Source organism: Manacus candei, unplaced genomic scaffold (genome assembly GCF_025592945.1).
Source record: "Manacus candei isolate 608988 ecotype Guabito, Panama unplaced genomic scaffold, ASM2559294v1 h1tg000041l, whole genome shotgun sequence".
In the NCBI taxonomy this organism is placed as follows: Eukaryota; Metazoa; Chordata; class Aves; order Passeriformes; family Pipridae; genus Manacus; species Manacus candei.
In genome coordinates, this window is record NW_026138089.1 from 3,069,742 (window position 1) to 3,087,615 (window position 17,874).

At 38.0% G+C, this 17,874-nt stretch overlaps 1 protein-coding gene across 3 annotated transcripts in view; it reads right to left on the bottom strand.

Annotated features, from left to right (window-relative positions):
- PDK3 (pyruvate dehydrogenase kinase 3) overlaps positions 1–17,874 on the bottom strand; it is a 51,787-nt gene that overhangs the window by 16,412 nt on the left and 17,501 nt on the right. For all 3 annotated transcript variants that reach the window (XM_051795095.1, XM_051795096.1, XM_051795097.1), the window contains 3 exons: positions 16,589–16,730; positions 9,321–9,392; positions 1,568–1,752 (listed from right to left, as the gene is read on the bottom strand). In XM_051795095.1, the coding sequence (XP_051651055.1) occupies positions 1,568–1,752; positions 9,321–9,392; positions 16,589–16,730 (399 nt within the window). The remainder of the gene's footprint in view (positions 1–1,567; positions 1,753–9,320; positions 9,393–16,588; positions 16,731–17,874) is intronic.

The following is a 17,874-nucleotide window of genomic DNA, read 5'->3' on the forward strand; positions in this document are numbered from 1 at the left end:
TTATTTCAAGAGTGAAATTGCTATTTCAGCGAGTTAGTGAGCTCTGATATGAAGCAGGTGCAGTATGAGGTGAGCAAGAGACTAGATGTGAAAGCTGTTCCTGTCCTGGTCATGGTGAGCTCAGACACCGGCCACTGCACCCGGCAGAACACACTGTAAGGAACAGCTTGCCAGTAACACAGGGAACAGAAATGCAAACTACATAAAAACTTGTTTTGCATTCTGCTTTCTAACTGTCTTTTCTTTCAGTGCTTCAAGATTAATATTTGCCATCCTGGACAGATTACTAACATTGCTAACACAGAGACATTATACAAGGTTAACTAAACTTTAAGCATCTACAAGCAGTTTTAGGCTTCAAACAATTAAGTAAGAGGTCCATAGGAAAACCTAGTTCAGTTCAATGAAGCAGGTTTAATATTTTAGAATTAGTGCAAATTATGCTAGTGCTCAGCTCAAGAATTCTATTAGGACAATGGTTTTACTCTATTGCTGGAACTCTTCTACGAGAGCCTTTTAACTTGGTTTATGTCTATCATTTGTCTGCTCAGGTACAAGTAAAGAAAAAGCTGCACATTTATCTCATTTTGTATGCTTCACCACATTCAAATTATCTGTACACACACAGCAAGGCATTTGTTAGTCACATAAAAGGTTACTGGAAACACACACAACTTGTAGTAAAACTCCTTATACTAAATACTCCAGTGGCCACATTATCTGTAGCGTACAACAATTGCTAAGAGTTCATAAAAGCAGAATACTGAGCAGAGAATGAAGCTCTAGAGCTAAAAGGCACAAGACACACTAAAAGAGACCACAAGACTGTCCTTAACTTTACACAGATCACTTTCTGCATGGTTGCACATACTGGTTAGTAAGAGCTGTGCAAGTAATTCCTTTCACTCTGTAATATGAATATAAAAAAGTAAGTTTATTAGTAACAACAAATGAAACAGAACCTAATGACAAAGGATGACTAATTCCAGCACTTATTCATAAATAGGAAATAGGAAGGGAAGGCAAGGGATATAATTTAAAAGCTAAAGTTAGAAATACTCAACCCCTTTAGAAGGCAAGAAAAGCCTAGATAACTTGATGAAAAAAAACCAATAAAAATACATATATTGCATAACCTTATATGCATAACCATATATTGCATATATTGCATATTCAAAATTTATGGCATCTTTGCATTTCACTAGGAAATAAATATCAGCTCTACAAACAATGTTGAAAGATTTGTTAGCAGAAAGATACAGCTACTCTACTGCTATCTCAAAGTAGTTCACGTATCACTACACAAGCCATCTCTGCCAACAAGCCTAAAAAGTGACAGCTGACAAAGACTGACAATTCTACAAGAAAATACACTGGTGTTTTGGGTTCATTTCTCATCACTGCAAAATACCAAACCTACCAGTTGCCAGTATATATTCTACCAAAATTTGTACAGAATATTAAGAATTAGTCATGAGTAAGGAAACAAAAGCAAAACAAAGCTATAGCTTCAGGTTCATAAGCAATAACTAATAAGTTTTCAAAGAAGAGAAAAGCCATTACTTACTGTGTTGGTTAATAAGCATGCGGAAAGAGATGCGGTTGGTGTAGAATCTATCTAGAAAATACTGGATGTTACTGCTAACAAATGGATCAAAGCCATATTTTTCCTTGTATTCAATCACCCCTTGCGCCATGGTTGGAACCACATCATTGTGTCTGTTCCTGACTTTAATTAAAACATCTAAAAAGCTAGAGAAAAGAAAATTAGAAACAGATTGTTAATTAAACTCAATCTTTTTTTCTGAAACTCAACCACAACACAAGCATTTTACCTATTTACTATGCCTCCCAGTCAACCAAAAAATTATCAGAGAGAGAAGACAAAAATACAGCAGTACCTAAACAAGTTTATTTAAATAGGAGTATTTGGGCAACTTCTCACAGCACCTGTGAAGCATCTCAAATTAAGTTACTCCTCCCACAAACATTCCTTTAAATTAAATCTTTCTTCACCATTCATGGACAACAAAATATTTTCTTTTACTGCAATCATGTTCACTATGGTAACTGTCATTCCCTGCAACTTTTAACAGGAGCTGAGTGATTGGAAAGGAAACACAGTAAAAACAACCCGACTGCCCTTCACAATTCCTAAGAGAAATTCGTTTTTAATTCCTAACACCTCAACCGTGCAGTGAACCTGGAATGCACTTCCTTCACCTGGCAGATCTTTTGCTAAGTTGGAATCTCAGGACAGGTAACTGTGTGACTCCTGCTCAGTTTCCTCTCACACCGCTGGATGGCAGCGTGAACACAACCGAGTTCCGACGGGCTCTTCTCTTCTCTGCTAGCTCGGCAACTTTCAGGATAACACTTCCATTGCTTTTAACAAGCACTTACTTTGAAACAGCTTGGAGGGTTTTTGTTGTTTCTCCTGCCCGGGCAGCTAAACACCTCTGATCTTCAAAGTGCTCATCCTTTTTTTTCCCCACATGCAGACTCATATATACTTGAAATATCCATTATTAATAGCTTTCTAAAGCCAACACATGGAAAATCAGCACTACTCAACTCTCCTACATTCTCTAATATTAAACTAACATTAACACTGCAATGATTATATGAGGCTGTTTAAAAAAGTCCACAAGGTGAAATGCAGCTTTCCAAAGAAACAACAGCTGGGAGGCTCATTCAGCTATGCCTGTATCTGCAATTCCAGTGCTCCTTTTTCAAAAACCATCAGCAGCAAAACATCCTTGGTAGATTTATAATGACCACTGAAAAGAAATGTAGTCATTATTTTTATCAGCAGTAGAATATACACCAGCTAAGGAAAGAACAATAGAAATCATTGAAAGGTCATCTAGTCCAACCCCCCTGGAAATGAGCAGGGGAAAGAACAAAGCCACCAAAAGTAAAAAAAGACTAACCATTAGTCACCACATTTGAACCAGACACTTTCTTCCTTTTCAGCAACCACTTAGCCAAGGTAACCACTTGACAGTACACCATACCATTCTTAACAAGTCATACACTTCGAAAATTATTTCTCCCACTCTACACTGCCAGCTGGAAAGGAATATAGCTTCATTTTTAATAGGTTTTTTTTTCCATTCTCCTTAGTGTAACCACCACTTTTCACCTATGTGTCAACAAACAGTTCAGTAGTTTTTCAACATTATTCTGTTGCATACAAAAGGAGAAGCTTTAACTGCCTAATTTCCCAATCTAAATACTATCATGATATAGAATGACTGTTCTCTTACTTAACAATCTTGCTGACTGGGCAGCTTAAAATATTTTATTGCTTTTCATGCTTTTTATGTTTATTAAGTCTTGATTCTGTGTAATCTGTTACCACTGAAAGCTGATGTTAGAGACTGGTGCCTGGCTGTACTCGAGCTGCTTTTCTGTTTCCAAGCAACAAGACAGTAGCCAAGAGCAGAGCTGAAAGCAACACTTACAGTCAGGTCTGAAAGAAGCGACACCACTCTCTACTGTTTGCTCTGCTACTTGTTTTTAAATACCTCCACTATCCACAATATATTCATGATGGCACGGAGGCAAATTTTTCACTGATATCCCACTACCAAAGTGCCTGAATGCACAGAGCATGACAAAGGGCTGGGAGGTTTATCTGCTACAGACCAGCAAATTTTAAGCTTAGTCAGCATAAAAATTAATAAAGAATGCCTCATTATTGCAGTGACATGGCAAATTCCATCTTCAAAGATAACTCGGTTCACTCTTGTGTTTCCATCAAGCAGATGCTTTTAAAGGACCAAACACAAGAAGCACACAGGCACATTTCAAAGTGGCAGGGCAGAAATCAAAACACGCCTCCTTAATCTTAGCACTCATTCCTTACAATCCCTCTAACCACCACACCCCTGAAAGACACAAAGCTTTTACTGTATTCAAATTGTGGGAAACCATATCAAGGAATTTTTAAAATGCTCATGGGATTAGCTGGGAATACTCTAGATTAGTTCCAAAAAATTTATTTACCCATTACTTTTTTTTTTCGCAATTCTCTGTATTTTATTTTCAAAAACCAAATTAAAAAATAATGCAGTTGGTTTGACAAATAAGAAATTATTAATATGAAGCTATTTTAGTCAAGTGAGCTTCAGTGGCTTCTGTATTAACAGAAAAATATTTAAGGCATTACCACAGCTATTAAATAAATGAAGTCTGGAGACTTCTGCAAAGACAATTAATGAACGTCACAACATGAGTTTTTAACTTCCTAATGACTATATATATTATTCTATTTTGATCTATCATCACAGTGCAAGACAAGAAGCATAAGAAAATCAATATAAAGACAAGGGGAATTTTTGCTATGTCTCTTATCGATAGTATTATCTGACAGATGAAAAACAAGAAAGTGATGAGTAAAAACCCTTTTAAATGGAACAGACATGCAATTATTTTTTTTTTTTGATTGGATGCTCTTTTTTAAAGCAGTGCTAGCTGGTAGCTGAGTATTACCAGAAAGAGAGGTAAAAGTTCACACTCTGAAGGACTTCTGTAGTAGGCAGTCTATCTACTCAGAAGCACAAAACTAACTGAAGCAGCATTTACTTAAAAGTAACAAAACGGCACCTTCTAAATCAATATACTCCAATATTTACTTAGTTCAAATTGCTTACAGAATCCCTATTTTAACTGCAGGGCTGTAGAAAGGCAAGTTATTTGTTTACTAAGTTTCCTCTCTGTTGTGTTATCTCTAGACTCACTGACAGCTTATTGACTCAGCGGCTCTCAGCCCCGGGACACTCCCCCACACACCCTCCCATGACAGGGTCACAAATAGAAAAGCAGCAAAGAAACTAAGGGGTGTAAAAGCTGGAGTAAGTGCTCCTTGAAAACACGGGTGAACTGCATGTTTTACCAACTCTTCGATTTTTGTAAAGCAACCTCCACCTGTGTGTTTATACAGATGCACATTGACAACTTGGGAAATTTCCAACACTTCTGCCAGCTTACACCCTTCACCAAGGGTGGACACCTTATCTCTGCACTCCTGCTATCACACTGTTTGATAGAACTGTGGAAAAACTTCCACCTGACCCCTCTACAGCTTGAGAAAAGATATTTGTGCTATCAGAAATGCAAAAGCAAGCTACCATTTGGCATATGCCCATAATGCTGACAGTGACAGTAATGTGGCGATGTCGCAGTAAGTCTCCATAAGCTCTGCTGACCAACAGAATGTAACAGAAACTGAAACACCTCTGAACCTCTTCATCATAGAAATGCCAGGACAAAAAATCCCTTCAAAGCATTTTGTCCAACATTCATAAAAAGGTAACATTCTTGAACATGCATCTGCCCTCCAAGTCATTCACTAAGAGCAGAGCTAAACTGGGCCACTCTGAAAAACATCAACTTTAGTTTAGTCTCTGTGCTTACTCCTGTGCCTGCTCACCCTCTCCACTGTGTGGGCACTCCTGTCTGTCTCTGTTGGCCACACACACTGGAACAGTTTAGGGCCCGCAGGGCTAAAAGGGGGCTATTTTTCCACTTGATCAACTTCCCAATTCACTTCACTGCATGGCTTCCCAGACAGCTGTGCCACTACACGGAGAACATCTACAATACTGTAATACTAAGAGATAAAATGGCTTCCTCAGAAAGAGAGCCCAAATTCTGAGAATACCAGAGCAGACTCCCCAGACAAACAGAGATGCAACACAAAAATCAGGGGACAGTTTTATGTTCAACTGATAAAGGCATTGCACCATTTTAGAAAGCATTAATTGAGGAACTACTGTCAACACTGTGAATATCTGTGGATATCCAACTTCTCAGAAAGATCATTTTAGCTCCCCTTCTCTCCTGTGCTACTGTTACCCTGATCAGCTATAACAGAAACTGAAGTCCACCTCAGCTGAGAAAAAGACCACCAAGGCACTCTCTAATTTCCAAAATCAGCTGCTCTGCTAGTCTTCATGCTTTGAGTGCTTGACACCACCTTCAGCTCCAAACAAAAGCTGCTGGGGTGGTACAGGAACAGAAGTACTTCTAACCCAGGCAAGACTCACATCTTGTGACACTAATAAAGCTAAAGGAAGAAGAGATGCGGTCCATCATGAAATGCCAAAGTCACTTGAAAGCACACAGGACTCTAACAAGGATGGGCACTGAATGACCAAAGGATGCAAGGCTGGGTTTTCTGTAATATGAGCTATAATGTACCATTACATACATTACATACATAACATAACAATACATAATATTAATATGTAAAATGTGCTCTCCTACAGAGTGCTCCATGTAGGAACAGCACAGCTGAGAGGAACCAGGAGATGAAGCCTGTCCAGTCCCTCTTTATAGGTTACTACATGCAAGGTACTCAGAGATACGCTGCAGATACTGCCCAGACAAGAAGGGCTTTGTTTCAAAGGACTGGCCATACCTTATAAACTTCCAGGTTTTTCTTTGAACAAACCATTCTGGTTGAACTATTTCTATGTATGCATCCCTAAACACACTACCACAAAGTCCCAGATAATGGCTCAAATTTTATATGAAATGATACATGCCATTACAAAAGAACAGCAAACTTTTCTGTAAACTAAATGAACTCAGGGATGAGTTCTTTCCCCACTGAAAAGAAGCCCATTAACTGCTAGTGTTCCTGATACTTTCTGACCATACTGATACTCTTCTGACTATAACACTAAAGTAGGACAGGGCTAGATAGCAGCAACATGAAATACTGACACAGGACTTGAGAAATCTGTTATATTTATCTGTGGACTATTACAAGATAAACATGGACAATAGTTAAGAGTATTTCTGAAAGACATAGTTTGCAAAGAATATTTCAAAATTGCTAACTACAGCTCAATATCCAGTTAAATGGCATAGCCTTTAGAAAGTTTGGAAAAGATGACATATCAAGAGCAGGAATGTAAAATCTAACTTTCTAATCTTAGCTAACCTATCCAATACTGTCAAAAAGAATAAATCTGCTTTTTAATCAGATAATGCATTTTTCATCTCTTTCACAGGCCAAATTCAGTATGAAAGACAACTCTTACTGTCAAAGTCCCTAGCTGGACTTCACCCCAATAGGTAGCAATAAATTCCTAGCATCCTCATTGTATGTACTTAATTACAGAGAATTGCAAGATTTCAAAGCTTTTAAGAAGCATTTATACTGAATGTGTAAATATTTGGTTCATTATGAAATATTTGTTCTTTCATGCTAATATAGAGCATTGCAAACAATATTTCCAGTTGCCATGAAACAGTATCAAGAATGCCATATCCATATGGCAGAATCAGATAATTCATGTGATAATTGTGAACAGACTCTAAAAATAGATCTCCACAAGAACTACTCATTAACCTTGATAAGCAATATATGTGTTGAACTGCTGAAGTCCAAAAAAAGCTGAAATTCAGTTACCTAACTGCAGAACACCTAACATGGTTCCAGAAGCAACATAACTACTTTGCCTCAACCTGCACATCCAGGACATTATAGGCTTCACACTTGCCAGGCTCACTTACATGCCTAGGACAGCTTATGCCACCTCAAAGGGCAATGGACACCTAAATTTTGGTACCTTAATCCCATCCAAAGGAAAGCTTGCTGATAAACCAGTCACAAACAGAAATTCTTGTATGATCAGCCAACAGGCTATAAATACAGAATCACAAAATGTCACAGCTAGAGGCAGTCAAAAAGTTCATCTATTTATCTACTACAGATTAAGCATGACTGAAAGCTATCCAATCTATTCAAAGTTTTTAAAATGGGATGCTCTACAGTCTTCAGTCTGTTCCCATTAATATTACAGTTTTTACTTTTTGCCCTGTGCCTAATCTCACTTTAACAAAAATAAGCCATTTTTCAGTTCTCCAGCTCTTCAGTTAGAGCAACCAATGATCCTTTATTACAGTGACTGTTTTTTTGGCACACAAACTTCCAGTGTCTCCACTTCAATCTCTTTTGTCTGCCAGCCTAAACAAACAGCTTCAACACTATTCAGAGGTGGAACTACCCAAGTCTCTATTTCTTGCTCCTTTCATATCAATACTGTCCAGGAGTGTTTTTAATTCTTCATAGGTAATACCCAGAACTGAAAACAGGATTCCAGCTTTGGACTCCCACTGGGAAAATAGTTACTTTCCCTTGTTCACCAGCACTACAATTCATCAGTCAGTCTATAATCCTTATGGTTCCTTCTGCAGTTCTGCCACACAGGTAGCTTGGTACTCATGTGCTTGAGCAGCTCCTGAATGTATTGCTTGACACGAAAAAAATAAAGGGTAAAGATCTCAGATAACAGGGCCACAACCAAAAGAGCATAACATCTGAAATGCACTATCTACTAAAGCCCTTATTTAGCCTAAGGTAACATGGCAGTCAACATATCTGAAGCTAACTAAAGGCAAAACACCATTTCTGCACAGCACAGGCCACATCTTGCACAAACAGAGCAAGAGAGTGTTTTATGAAACACTCTCTATAAAGCACTGCTTGATCAGGCAAAATTTCAGAGCTTAAAAAAGAAATACAAGTTTAAAAGACAAGCTACCCTAAGAAAGCTAATTAATGGAACAAAAAACCTGCAAGAAGTAATATCCTGAAACAAAGCTGGCCGCCCCATGGTACAGGGTAACCACAGACCTTAGTGTTGGGCATCTGTGTGTGTGTTTTGGTTGTTTTGTTTTCAAGTTTCTTGATGTATATGTTGCACCTGCTGAAGGAACTCACATGTGGGTTCTTTTCTGGTTTATGCTTAGACATTTCAAGGAAACATTATAATGGTAATTTTAATATAATTTTGTTGATAAAGAGAATTAGCTAAGCTTTCCTTTCTTCCCCAGTAATGTTATTCAATGAGATAGGTGAACATCACTAATTGAAGTCCATTAAAAAAGCTTTTAGATAAAAACAATGACACGTTGAACACTTTCAAACTGAAAAAAATAAAACTATTAATGTGCCAATTTACATTATACATAACAGAGTGCTAAGCTTAATGTATACTAAAATGACATTTTAGTCTTAAGTATTTGATACACAAGTATAGTCTGACATCCCTGTTGTTTTCTCAATACAGCCTTGGAGGAAGCATTTTTGCCATTTTTTTAAACTACCAGACTGCATAAATACAAACCATACTGTTCAAAAGCACTTAGATTCCTACATTCTACTCCAGATTACAATTTTGACTTTTGCCATACAAAGTCTACCTTACAAATAAGGTAATTGTTATCCCACAGTACAAAACCACTTGCTATTTGAGACAGATTATTCTAAATCGACTGTCATAAGAAAACAGATTACTCACTCATCCAGGACATGAGGATCCTCAGGACTTTTATTTTCATACTCCAAAAGCTCAAGGAAACTCTGCATGTACCTGAAATCAGCAAAAATGAGAAAGTTAAAATACTTAAACCTAAAATACTTTTGGAATTTCTTTAATTTTAAGACTAGTGTCACCTAAAACAACAGAAGCATAATACACAGTTCTCTGCAAAGGCTAAAATTAAGTGGGATGCTGCAACAAAGGGAAAGAAAGCAACTACAATATATTATATTGAGTTAAAAAGTATTACTTATGACCTTACAGTCTGCAATTCAGGAAAACTGCTATATAAATCCAGCTGAAGTTAACAGGAGCAAAACCTCTCCACTGGTAGGTCTGTGATTTCAGATGCTTAGTTTGCCCCTGGGTCTTAATTTTTCTGCTCATGCACTCTTTACAGATGTTAAGTTTCTTCCCACACTCCCATGAGAGCAATCCACTTTTCCTTCCAAAATAAAACTCAAGGGAGCACTCCCCAACAGCCACACTAACAGGAGTGCACCAAGCTGGTCCTACCACAGTCCTCCAGGAGAGCACGCCCATCCACAGGCTCCCACATCTCCTCACACTGTGGCCATGTGACACAACCCTCACTTTCATAAAAACCCCTTACACAACACAGCTCCCTCCAGTTCAGACAGTCGGCTCACAGGAGATTAACTGAGGCTTAAAGCCACAGAAATACCCAGAGGACCCAAGTAAGATTTAAGGCAAAGAACCACTCAGTGTGAACACAACCAGCCTGCTCTGCAGGACACCAGCCCAACAGCAGTACAGATGCTGCCACCTCACATCACTGGGCCTCAGGACCAGGTATCCCCCCTGGAGTATGTTCATTTAGCAGTACAGATATAGCTTTAAAGACTACAGAACTGGGACTGTTTCCTGAAGTAACTCACACAAGGTATCAATCACACACACAAAAGGTAGGGTTTAAAGTCACCAGAAGGAGCTGTCATTCCACTCCTTTTGCCCTCCCTTTGCTCCTGGTTAAACACTGCCACTTACACTACAATATCAACACTAATCATTTGTGTTTGTCAACAGCTGTAACTCCCTCCAATGCTGAAACAGACTGATAAAAAAAAAAACAAACACACCTCTGTCGTGCATGAAAACAACTCACTGGAAGGTCTAAACAGCTAAAGGTACAGCACAAGAGCCTACAGAGGTAAAAAGCAAAACAAGTGACCAAGCAAAGCATTGACCAAGCCTTTCCCCTTTCAGTAGTAGCAACTCAGTAGATCAGATCAGCTCAACAGAATGGCCTATGCATAAGCTCTTTTGGTAGCAGTTCTATGTTAAGATCAACTTAATGAGGCTATTGAACTTCACCCTACATCTTCAAGCTACAGCAGAGTCAGCATTGTTGTTTACCTCACTCTCTCCAGAACCACCTGCTGCTTACTCCACTCCCATTTCAAGTTGCAACCACAGGTCTCTTTGACATTCCTCAGGGAGAGTGACATTCCGTAGGGTGACTGACGTTTTCAACAGTCAGCAGAGCAACACCAACTCCTGTCCCTCCGTGCGTTTGTGCACTTCTTCAGTCATCACAAATGATTACAGAAATCCCCCAAATGTTTGCCACTTACAAGTTAGGCAACTAGGTGATACCTCTAGTACTGCTTATTTTATAATGTGTTCCTTTATGCTGCTAAGAGATGGCACCAGTTTACAACCACCATCACACACTCTGAACTCAGCTGCTCGACCTACAACAACAGACAAATTATGATCATCCTCACTCCAAAGAGGTAAATGTTCTTCAACCCCGAACTTTGATAATATTATCAAAGTCCTGTTTCTGAAGGACACCAAAACACTTGAGAAGCAACACAGCAGGTTATTACAGACCTCCTACCAGAAATCTCCAACATCAGCAGCCCTGTGCTGACACCATGGATAAAACAGCAATGAATGCTGCTGGTACTCAAGGTAGCTCACACCCAATTTTTGTGCTGTGTAGGTTGGATTGGTTGCCTACCATTACTGCTACAAGTTGCATTGAGATTCATACTCTCTGTTAGCTTACTGGGACTTTGTTCCTAAGACTGCAGCCCCTGGAATAATTAGCCATCATTATTCCTGTGCTGAAGGATCAGTATTACTAGGATGTCGGGCAGGGGCAAGCCAAGTGTTTCTCTCATCTAATGCAGGACATAATTGTGCAGAAAACAGTTTCAGCCAGAAAAAGACTAAAGCAGGTCTCAAGCACCAAAAAGCTGCCAAACATGGTCACCAGCCTTCAGTGCAACCAGCAGCCAAACACCTTCTGAGGTCATTACGCTGCAGGCTCAACATAGCACCAGTGAGGAATTCTGAAACAAAAGAAAATTACACTAACTAAATGTTCTAAGGAAATTTATAAATGTGCTGAAGTAACTACTCTTTAATCTCTGTGGTGATGGAGAAACTACAAAAACAAGCAATGCTTTTCCTTTAGGGTTATCAACAACATGTAGATGTCTCTTTCTGATTCTAAAGTAAAAGAATACAACCTTAGAAGTTCACTAGCAAAAGCACTGCATCCAGCCAGTCAGAGGGACTAGCTCAGAGAAGAGGTTCACTTCAAATCTAAGTTACTCAAATTTCTTCCAAGCCCTTGACTAAACAAAGTTAGGAAAAGGTAACCTTATGTCAAACAAATCCAACCCGCTGCCCAATGCCTACCACTACATGTCACCCAGTCTGGGATATTGTAATATCCTGTGCATTATCTCAAGTCTCTCAATAGAAACTTGGAGCTGCAAATGCTGTACATCTTCTTTTATACAGGTGTGATCTCCAGTTTGTACACCAAATTCAGCCCCCTCACAGACTCCCTCCCAAACACCTCAAAATTAAAAAAATGAAGCAAAAATATGTTTAAAAGGAAATTCATGAGTCTGGTTAGAATTAAGTAATTCACAGCATTGTCTTAACCACCATCACCATTACACTTTGCCAAAAAGTGAGCAGTCAGCAACACAGTTAATTCCTGGAACAGTGTGTGGAAAAGGTAATTCCCCTTTCATAAAATCCATCTATTTCCTTGCATTTGCTTTTGATTTGAACTGTGGGTGCAGATAGGAATAAATCCTATAGTTAACACCTTCATTTATCAAGCAATGAAAATCAAGACCTGGTGATGTTTAACCATAATTCACATACAATTACCAGCCAGAAAGAAAAAAGGAGAAAACTACTGGAATAATGCATGACTTGCTGTATCATTAGTAAATCAATACAACTATACAAGACACACATTTACAAAAAAAAAATCCCAGCACATAGGAAAAAAGGGAATGTCAGTTATATTTTGCTGTCTTTAGTGAGTCATCAAAAGAAAAAAATCAAAGCCAATGCCCTTCAAATCTGTTGTCTTTCTGGTGTTTAATTTTTTATCACAATTCAGTGCAATTCATCGGGCAAGATCTTTGGTTTCAAGCACCCTTTAGCCTTGTTCTTTTCTTAATTACTGCCAGGTAGATTGAATTCTTGTTAGTCTGCCAGTTGCAGTAATTTTAGAATGGCACACTTCATACATGAAAGCACTGTAAATGCCCATAATGTTAACTTTGGATTTTCTTTTCTTTTTTAATTCATGCAAGATACTTTTGCTTTTTTCCTCGATGTGTATTTCACTAAGATATTCCTGTAGAATCACTCTAATACCAAAGCACTAAAAAGATAAAACAAATCTCCATGGTAACACAATCTTGTTAATACAGTCTCAGTGTAGAAAACAGAGAAAGAAACAATTATTAATCCCCAAACTGTACTTATTTCTCTAATGGCTCTTTCCCAAGAGATAAATAGAAATGTATAGCATCTTCTAAGGAAAAGTGCTAAAGAAAAATAGAGAAATTTGGCCAGGGTTAAATAAAATGGGAATTTTACATATGACTGAGTAACATATTGTGCAAACCTCACATTTACTTTAGATATTCTACAAGCTCTGACCTTATCCATTCTAAGGTTTTATTGTAACTATTTCCCCTGGTCACATCACATTAGTGACCATATCCTTTATTACACAATTGTGCCAAGTGTTCAATGTCCTACCTGCAGTGCACTTTAGTTAGAGTGCCTAAAAAAGGCCCACTTCTTTGGAACTAGGAAGTTGCTCATTAATTTTGAAGAACTGACAAGGTGTTGATTGCTGATCTGCCTGCTATTTGGAATCATCACAGTTCACAGCCAGGACATATTAACTGTGTTTTTGTCTGGATCCACACAAAAGATACACATAAACAAAGTTATAAACTCAAACTGGGACAGAGCTCATGTTTTACCTTTGCACAGACTGAAACACAAACCTATTATTTTTGGTTTGTTCACAGTTCACTCTCGGGGTAATGCCAGCTCCATTCCTGAAAACATAACTGACCAGCACAGAGGAAGGACAGCGGACTTGCCTCTCCTCAGTGTTGCACACATCAGGCTGAGGAACCCAGAAAGGAAGGAGAAAAAAACTGAACAGTGTACCTTTCCTGGGAGCAATCAGGCAATCAGCTGTAAATTCTGTCAGGCAGGGAAGTGCAGTCAAGGAGCATGGCACAGGAAGCAAAGTGCCTCCAGCACAGCCATGGAGATGGATGGATTAGAGAACCGAGGGAACAGGGATTGCCTGAAGCAGGGAGCATTTTCTCAGAGCTGACAAAATGAGGTTGCTTCCCAAGGGAACCATAAGGGCCAAGGAAATTCACGCAATCCAGAATGTTTGATGCCTGGATGGAGAGAGGATTGATGGGAAAGGATCCATGCTGTACTGTAGGTAGGGTTAACTTGCTTTCTGATTCCACTGAAACTAAATTCCATCTATTTACAGAGCCTATTTAATTTAAAAGTCCAATAAAACCCACTTTAAAGATTAGGACTTTCTTGTATTATTTTCTGGTATGCTGACATTAAGGAATAGACTGGGAACTCAAATTTTAAAGCTCCAGTTTATTTGGAGTCTCACCAAAAGCACATAAAAAAGATTTCTGGTGTGAAGTGCTAGCAGAAAAAATCATAAATACGCTTGTGAGTACATAAATTACTGAAAATTAGCAAATAAACATGTTAAAGTGAATGCATTAAATGTCCTTGCTCACTTGTGGCAAATGTACATCATATTTTTGTTTGCATATTAATAAACTGCCAAGCTTCCTCAACCTATGGCATAGCAAAACCAAAGGATCATGAAATCTGACCTGAAAAAACCCCAACTTTCCTGCAGTGCTTTTGAAGTGCATCAAGACAAGGTTTTTTAATTTTAAAAGTTCACAAAACAGCTGAACAGCTAAATTTATATTTACTTACTCTGCTGCATAAAATTCAGGAATATCTCTCTCTCAGTATGTCTAAGCTTTAGGTTAAGAATCTATAAATACATTTCAAAACCTGCCATCAGCATAGCTGCATAATACTCAAGGTCACTCACACTGAAGTTTGTAAAACTCTTTAGCTTCCATAAAGACCAAAATAAAACTTAAAGGAAATTTTGACCAAGGTTCATCACCTGGACTTACAAACTACAGGTAAATGTTTAATAAAGCAATTAAAAACCTCTGAATAGAAAAATAAGAACTATGATCTTTAAAGTCCACATCAGGAAAAAAGATGCTACAACTATTTTTGATAATTCTGACATCAGATCACAAAAATATTCATCTCAGTGAAGATACTCCTTTCCACAAAAACTGTTAGTTAACTGTGGATCCAAATTAGAAGATCATTACAGAAAACATTTTTATTTCAAACTTTCATCTCTGGGTCAGATATTTTAGCCCATTAAATTAACTATTGGTCTACAGCTGTGATAGTGCAAATCACATTATCATAGAACACCTGATACTGGGTTTTTCCTCCTTTTTTTTTTTTTCCCTTTTTTAATCAGTACTATGTATTGTGGCCGTAGAAGTCAACGCATGAGTCTTCAAATCTCTTAAACAAAAATTCTGAAGGGGGCATCCACTCCAAAAACCCATTCAGTTCCTTTGCCAGAAGTGATCCAAATGTTGTTTGGTCTGCATTAGCAGGGCAGAAGCTTATGCCACAGCACAGATATTTGGACTAGAAGAATTATGCAGTAGAGTCACTACAGAAAAATTATTTCCTCTTCTTCATTCACCGATCTGTCAACATTTCACTAAAGACAGGTTCACGAGTCACCCAGATTAGAAAAACCCAGAAGGCCTACATATTATCCATCCTTTCCTATTTGGCATAACAACTGCCAAAGACATCAGGAAGATGATAAAAGGCTTCAAACCTTGCAAGCTGCCACTTAACCACAAAGTGATTATTATTGTGTGGCTCCAGAGCATTTACACTTATTTGAAGCACTTAATCTCTATTTCCAAAGTGGTCATCCAGACAGACAGTATTACCTTTCACAGACAAACACAATACCACATATCCTAATTTATATTTTCTAAGTCTGAAGCCTGATAAATAAGAAACCCAACCCAGTAGTCAATGTACAGCCAGCATGGAAGCTCTTGGCTCAAGGGCTATGACTGAATTTAACACAAGCTACATTAGCTGCTGCTATAGTAAAATAAGCTGCTATTCACAAAGGGAAGTCTGTTGTATACTGCAAAGATATTTTGGATCGAGTATTTGTAGATAAAGAGACAATAAATGCCCCATGAACAACAGTTTTTTAGAGCTTAGTACATACAAGGCAGGAGTCTCCAATCCTCACTGAACATGTAAGCAGGCTAGAAATTAATTACTGTGGAAAAGATGACAGGACTTTGAGTCACTTTGGATCTACACTAGTTACTACAACAGAGAATGTTGTTGACTGGATGACATCAGATTTCTGACCCATTCCATAACTTCCACTGAGTACCAGGTTATGTTTTTAAAGATTTAGAAATGAGAAGAACAGGAGGTTTAAATTTTCTCTCAGCATTTTTGACAAAGAAAGAATAAGGAGAAAGAAGGAGCTATTTCAAGTCATGACTGCAATACAGTAAGGAATGTTTAAAAACCTTGCTCTTCAAGTTATTGATTCATTTTGATTAGCTGAGAGACAAGAGTATGCTTTTATTGACTTACAAGACTAACTTACAAATTCTTACCTAAGATCCATATTAGAGTATTTACTTAACATTAGACAGAAGAAAATGAAACTTCATTTGACAAGACACATACACTATCAACAATTCAAGGCAGAAAACCGATTCAGAACAATTCAATCTTGTTGCAAGCAGAGCAACACACGACGTTAGTTTTACAACCATTTTTCAATGCACTTTTCCTAAACTTACCAACTCTGTACTAGCCCAACTGAAGGCCTGTTAAGTAAGTTATCAGGCAACAAATTGACTTCTCTCATGGTGTTTGCCAGTCGCACAGGGAGTTCTTTCCGCAGAAACATGTATGACGTCTTCTCACATGCATTGTCACGACCTGTTAGAGGGAAGGAAAAACAGATGCCCATTGCAGCAGATCAAAGTTTAGACTTCCCAGTGCTAGAAGATTTAAAAAAACTTGTGAAACGAAATACAGTTTTAAAACTATCTCAGTGCCCACCTTCACTTCCTCTCACTCCCAAGACACGTATTAAACTTTTACCTTCCTAGAGGGTAACCATTTTTATCTGACATTTTTCCTCAATTCACATCATCTCATCTTTTTGCCTATAAACAAAAGTCTTTCATCCTAGAGATAAAATTCATCAAATATTTGATATTAGCTGGAAATAAGACCCCAAAATACTAACTTTTATCAGTACAACTTTTATACTAAAGTGAGCTTTTAAAAAGTGAATGCTGCACACATAACTGTGGGTAAGGAGTGAAAGCAAAAGACAAAGCAGTATGACAACAGTTCAATGACATTTCACATCTGTCACAAGTTCTTCAAACTTACTAAGTACTTAAACATTTGAGCAGCACCTGGAGGGAGCAGCAAAGGTCATAGCCCTCCTAGGTCTAGCCTACAAAATTCTCACCAGCAACCTGAAAGGAATGTGCAGTACTCATCACCACATTCCCATCTGGAAAAGCAGCAGCTGAGATTATCTTTGACTCTCACTTTTAAAACAGATTTTTATCCAGCACAGTATTTTGAAAATAATATATATATATATGTATAAAAATCCAAACCAGTAAAGTAACAATACTTCCTTGGAGACCTAGTTAAAATAGTGATAATTCTCTGAAGCCACCCTAAACAAACCAAAAGACATGACTAAGAGCAATCTTAAGCTAAATTAGTTACTAAAGATATGTATAAAATTTTAACTACAAATATTTAAAAGCAAGAGATGTTAAGACACTTGCCCCAGTAGTTCAGGTCTGGGGGACCAGACCTGACTTGACAGTTTTTTGTATTTTGCAGCATTTCACAAGTGGGGGAAGTCTCCATCATAACTAATTTCCAAAGAGTCCAAGTAAATAAAAATAAAAAAAATAAAATAAATAAAAATCCATGTTTTACTTGTAATGAACACTCAGTATTCTGCTTTCATCTAAAAAGACAGCAAATGCCTTTTGTGATGATAACCAGTTCAACTGCCTGCACAATTTGTGAGTGAATGGAAGAGCCATAA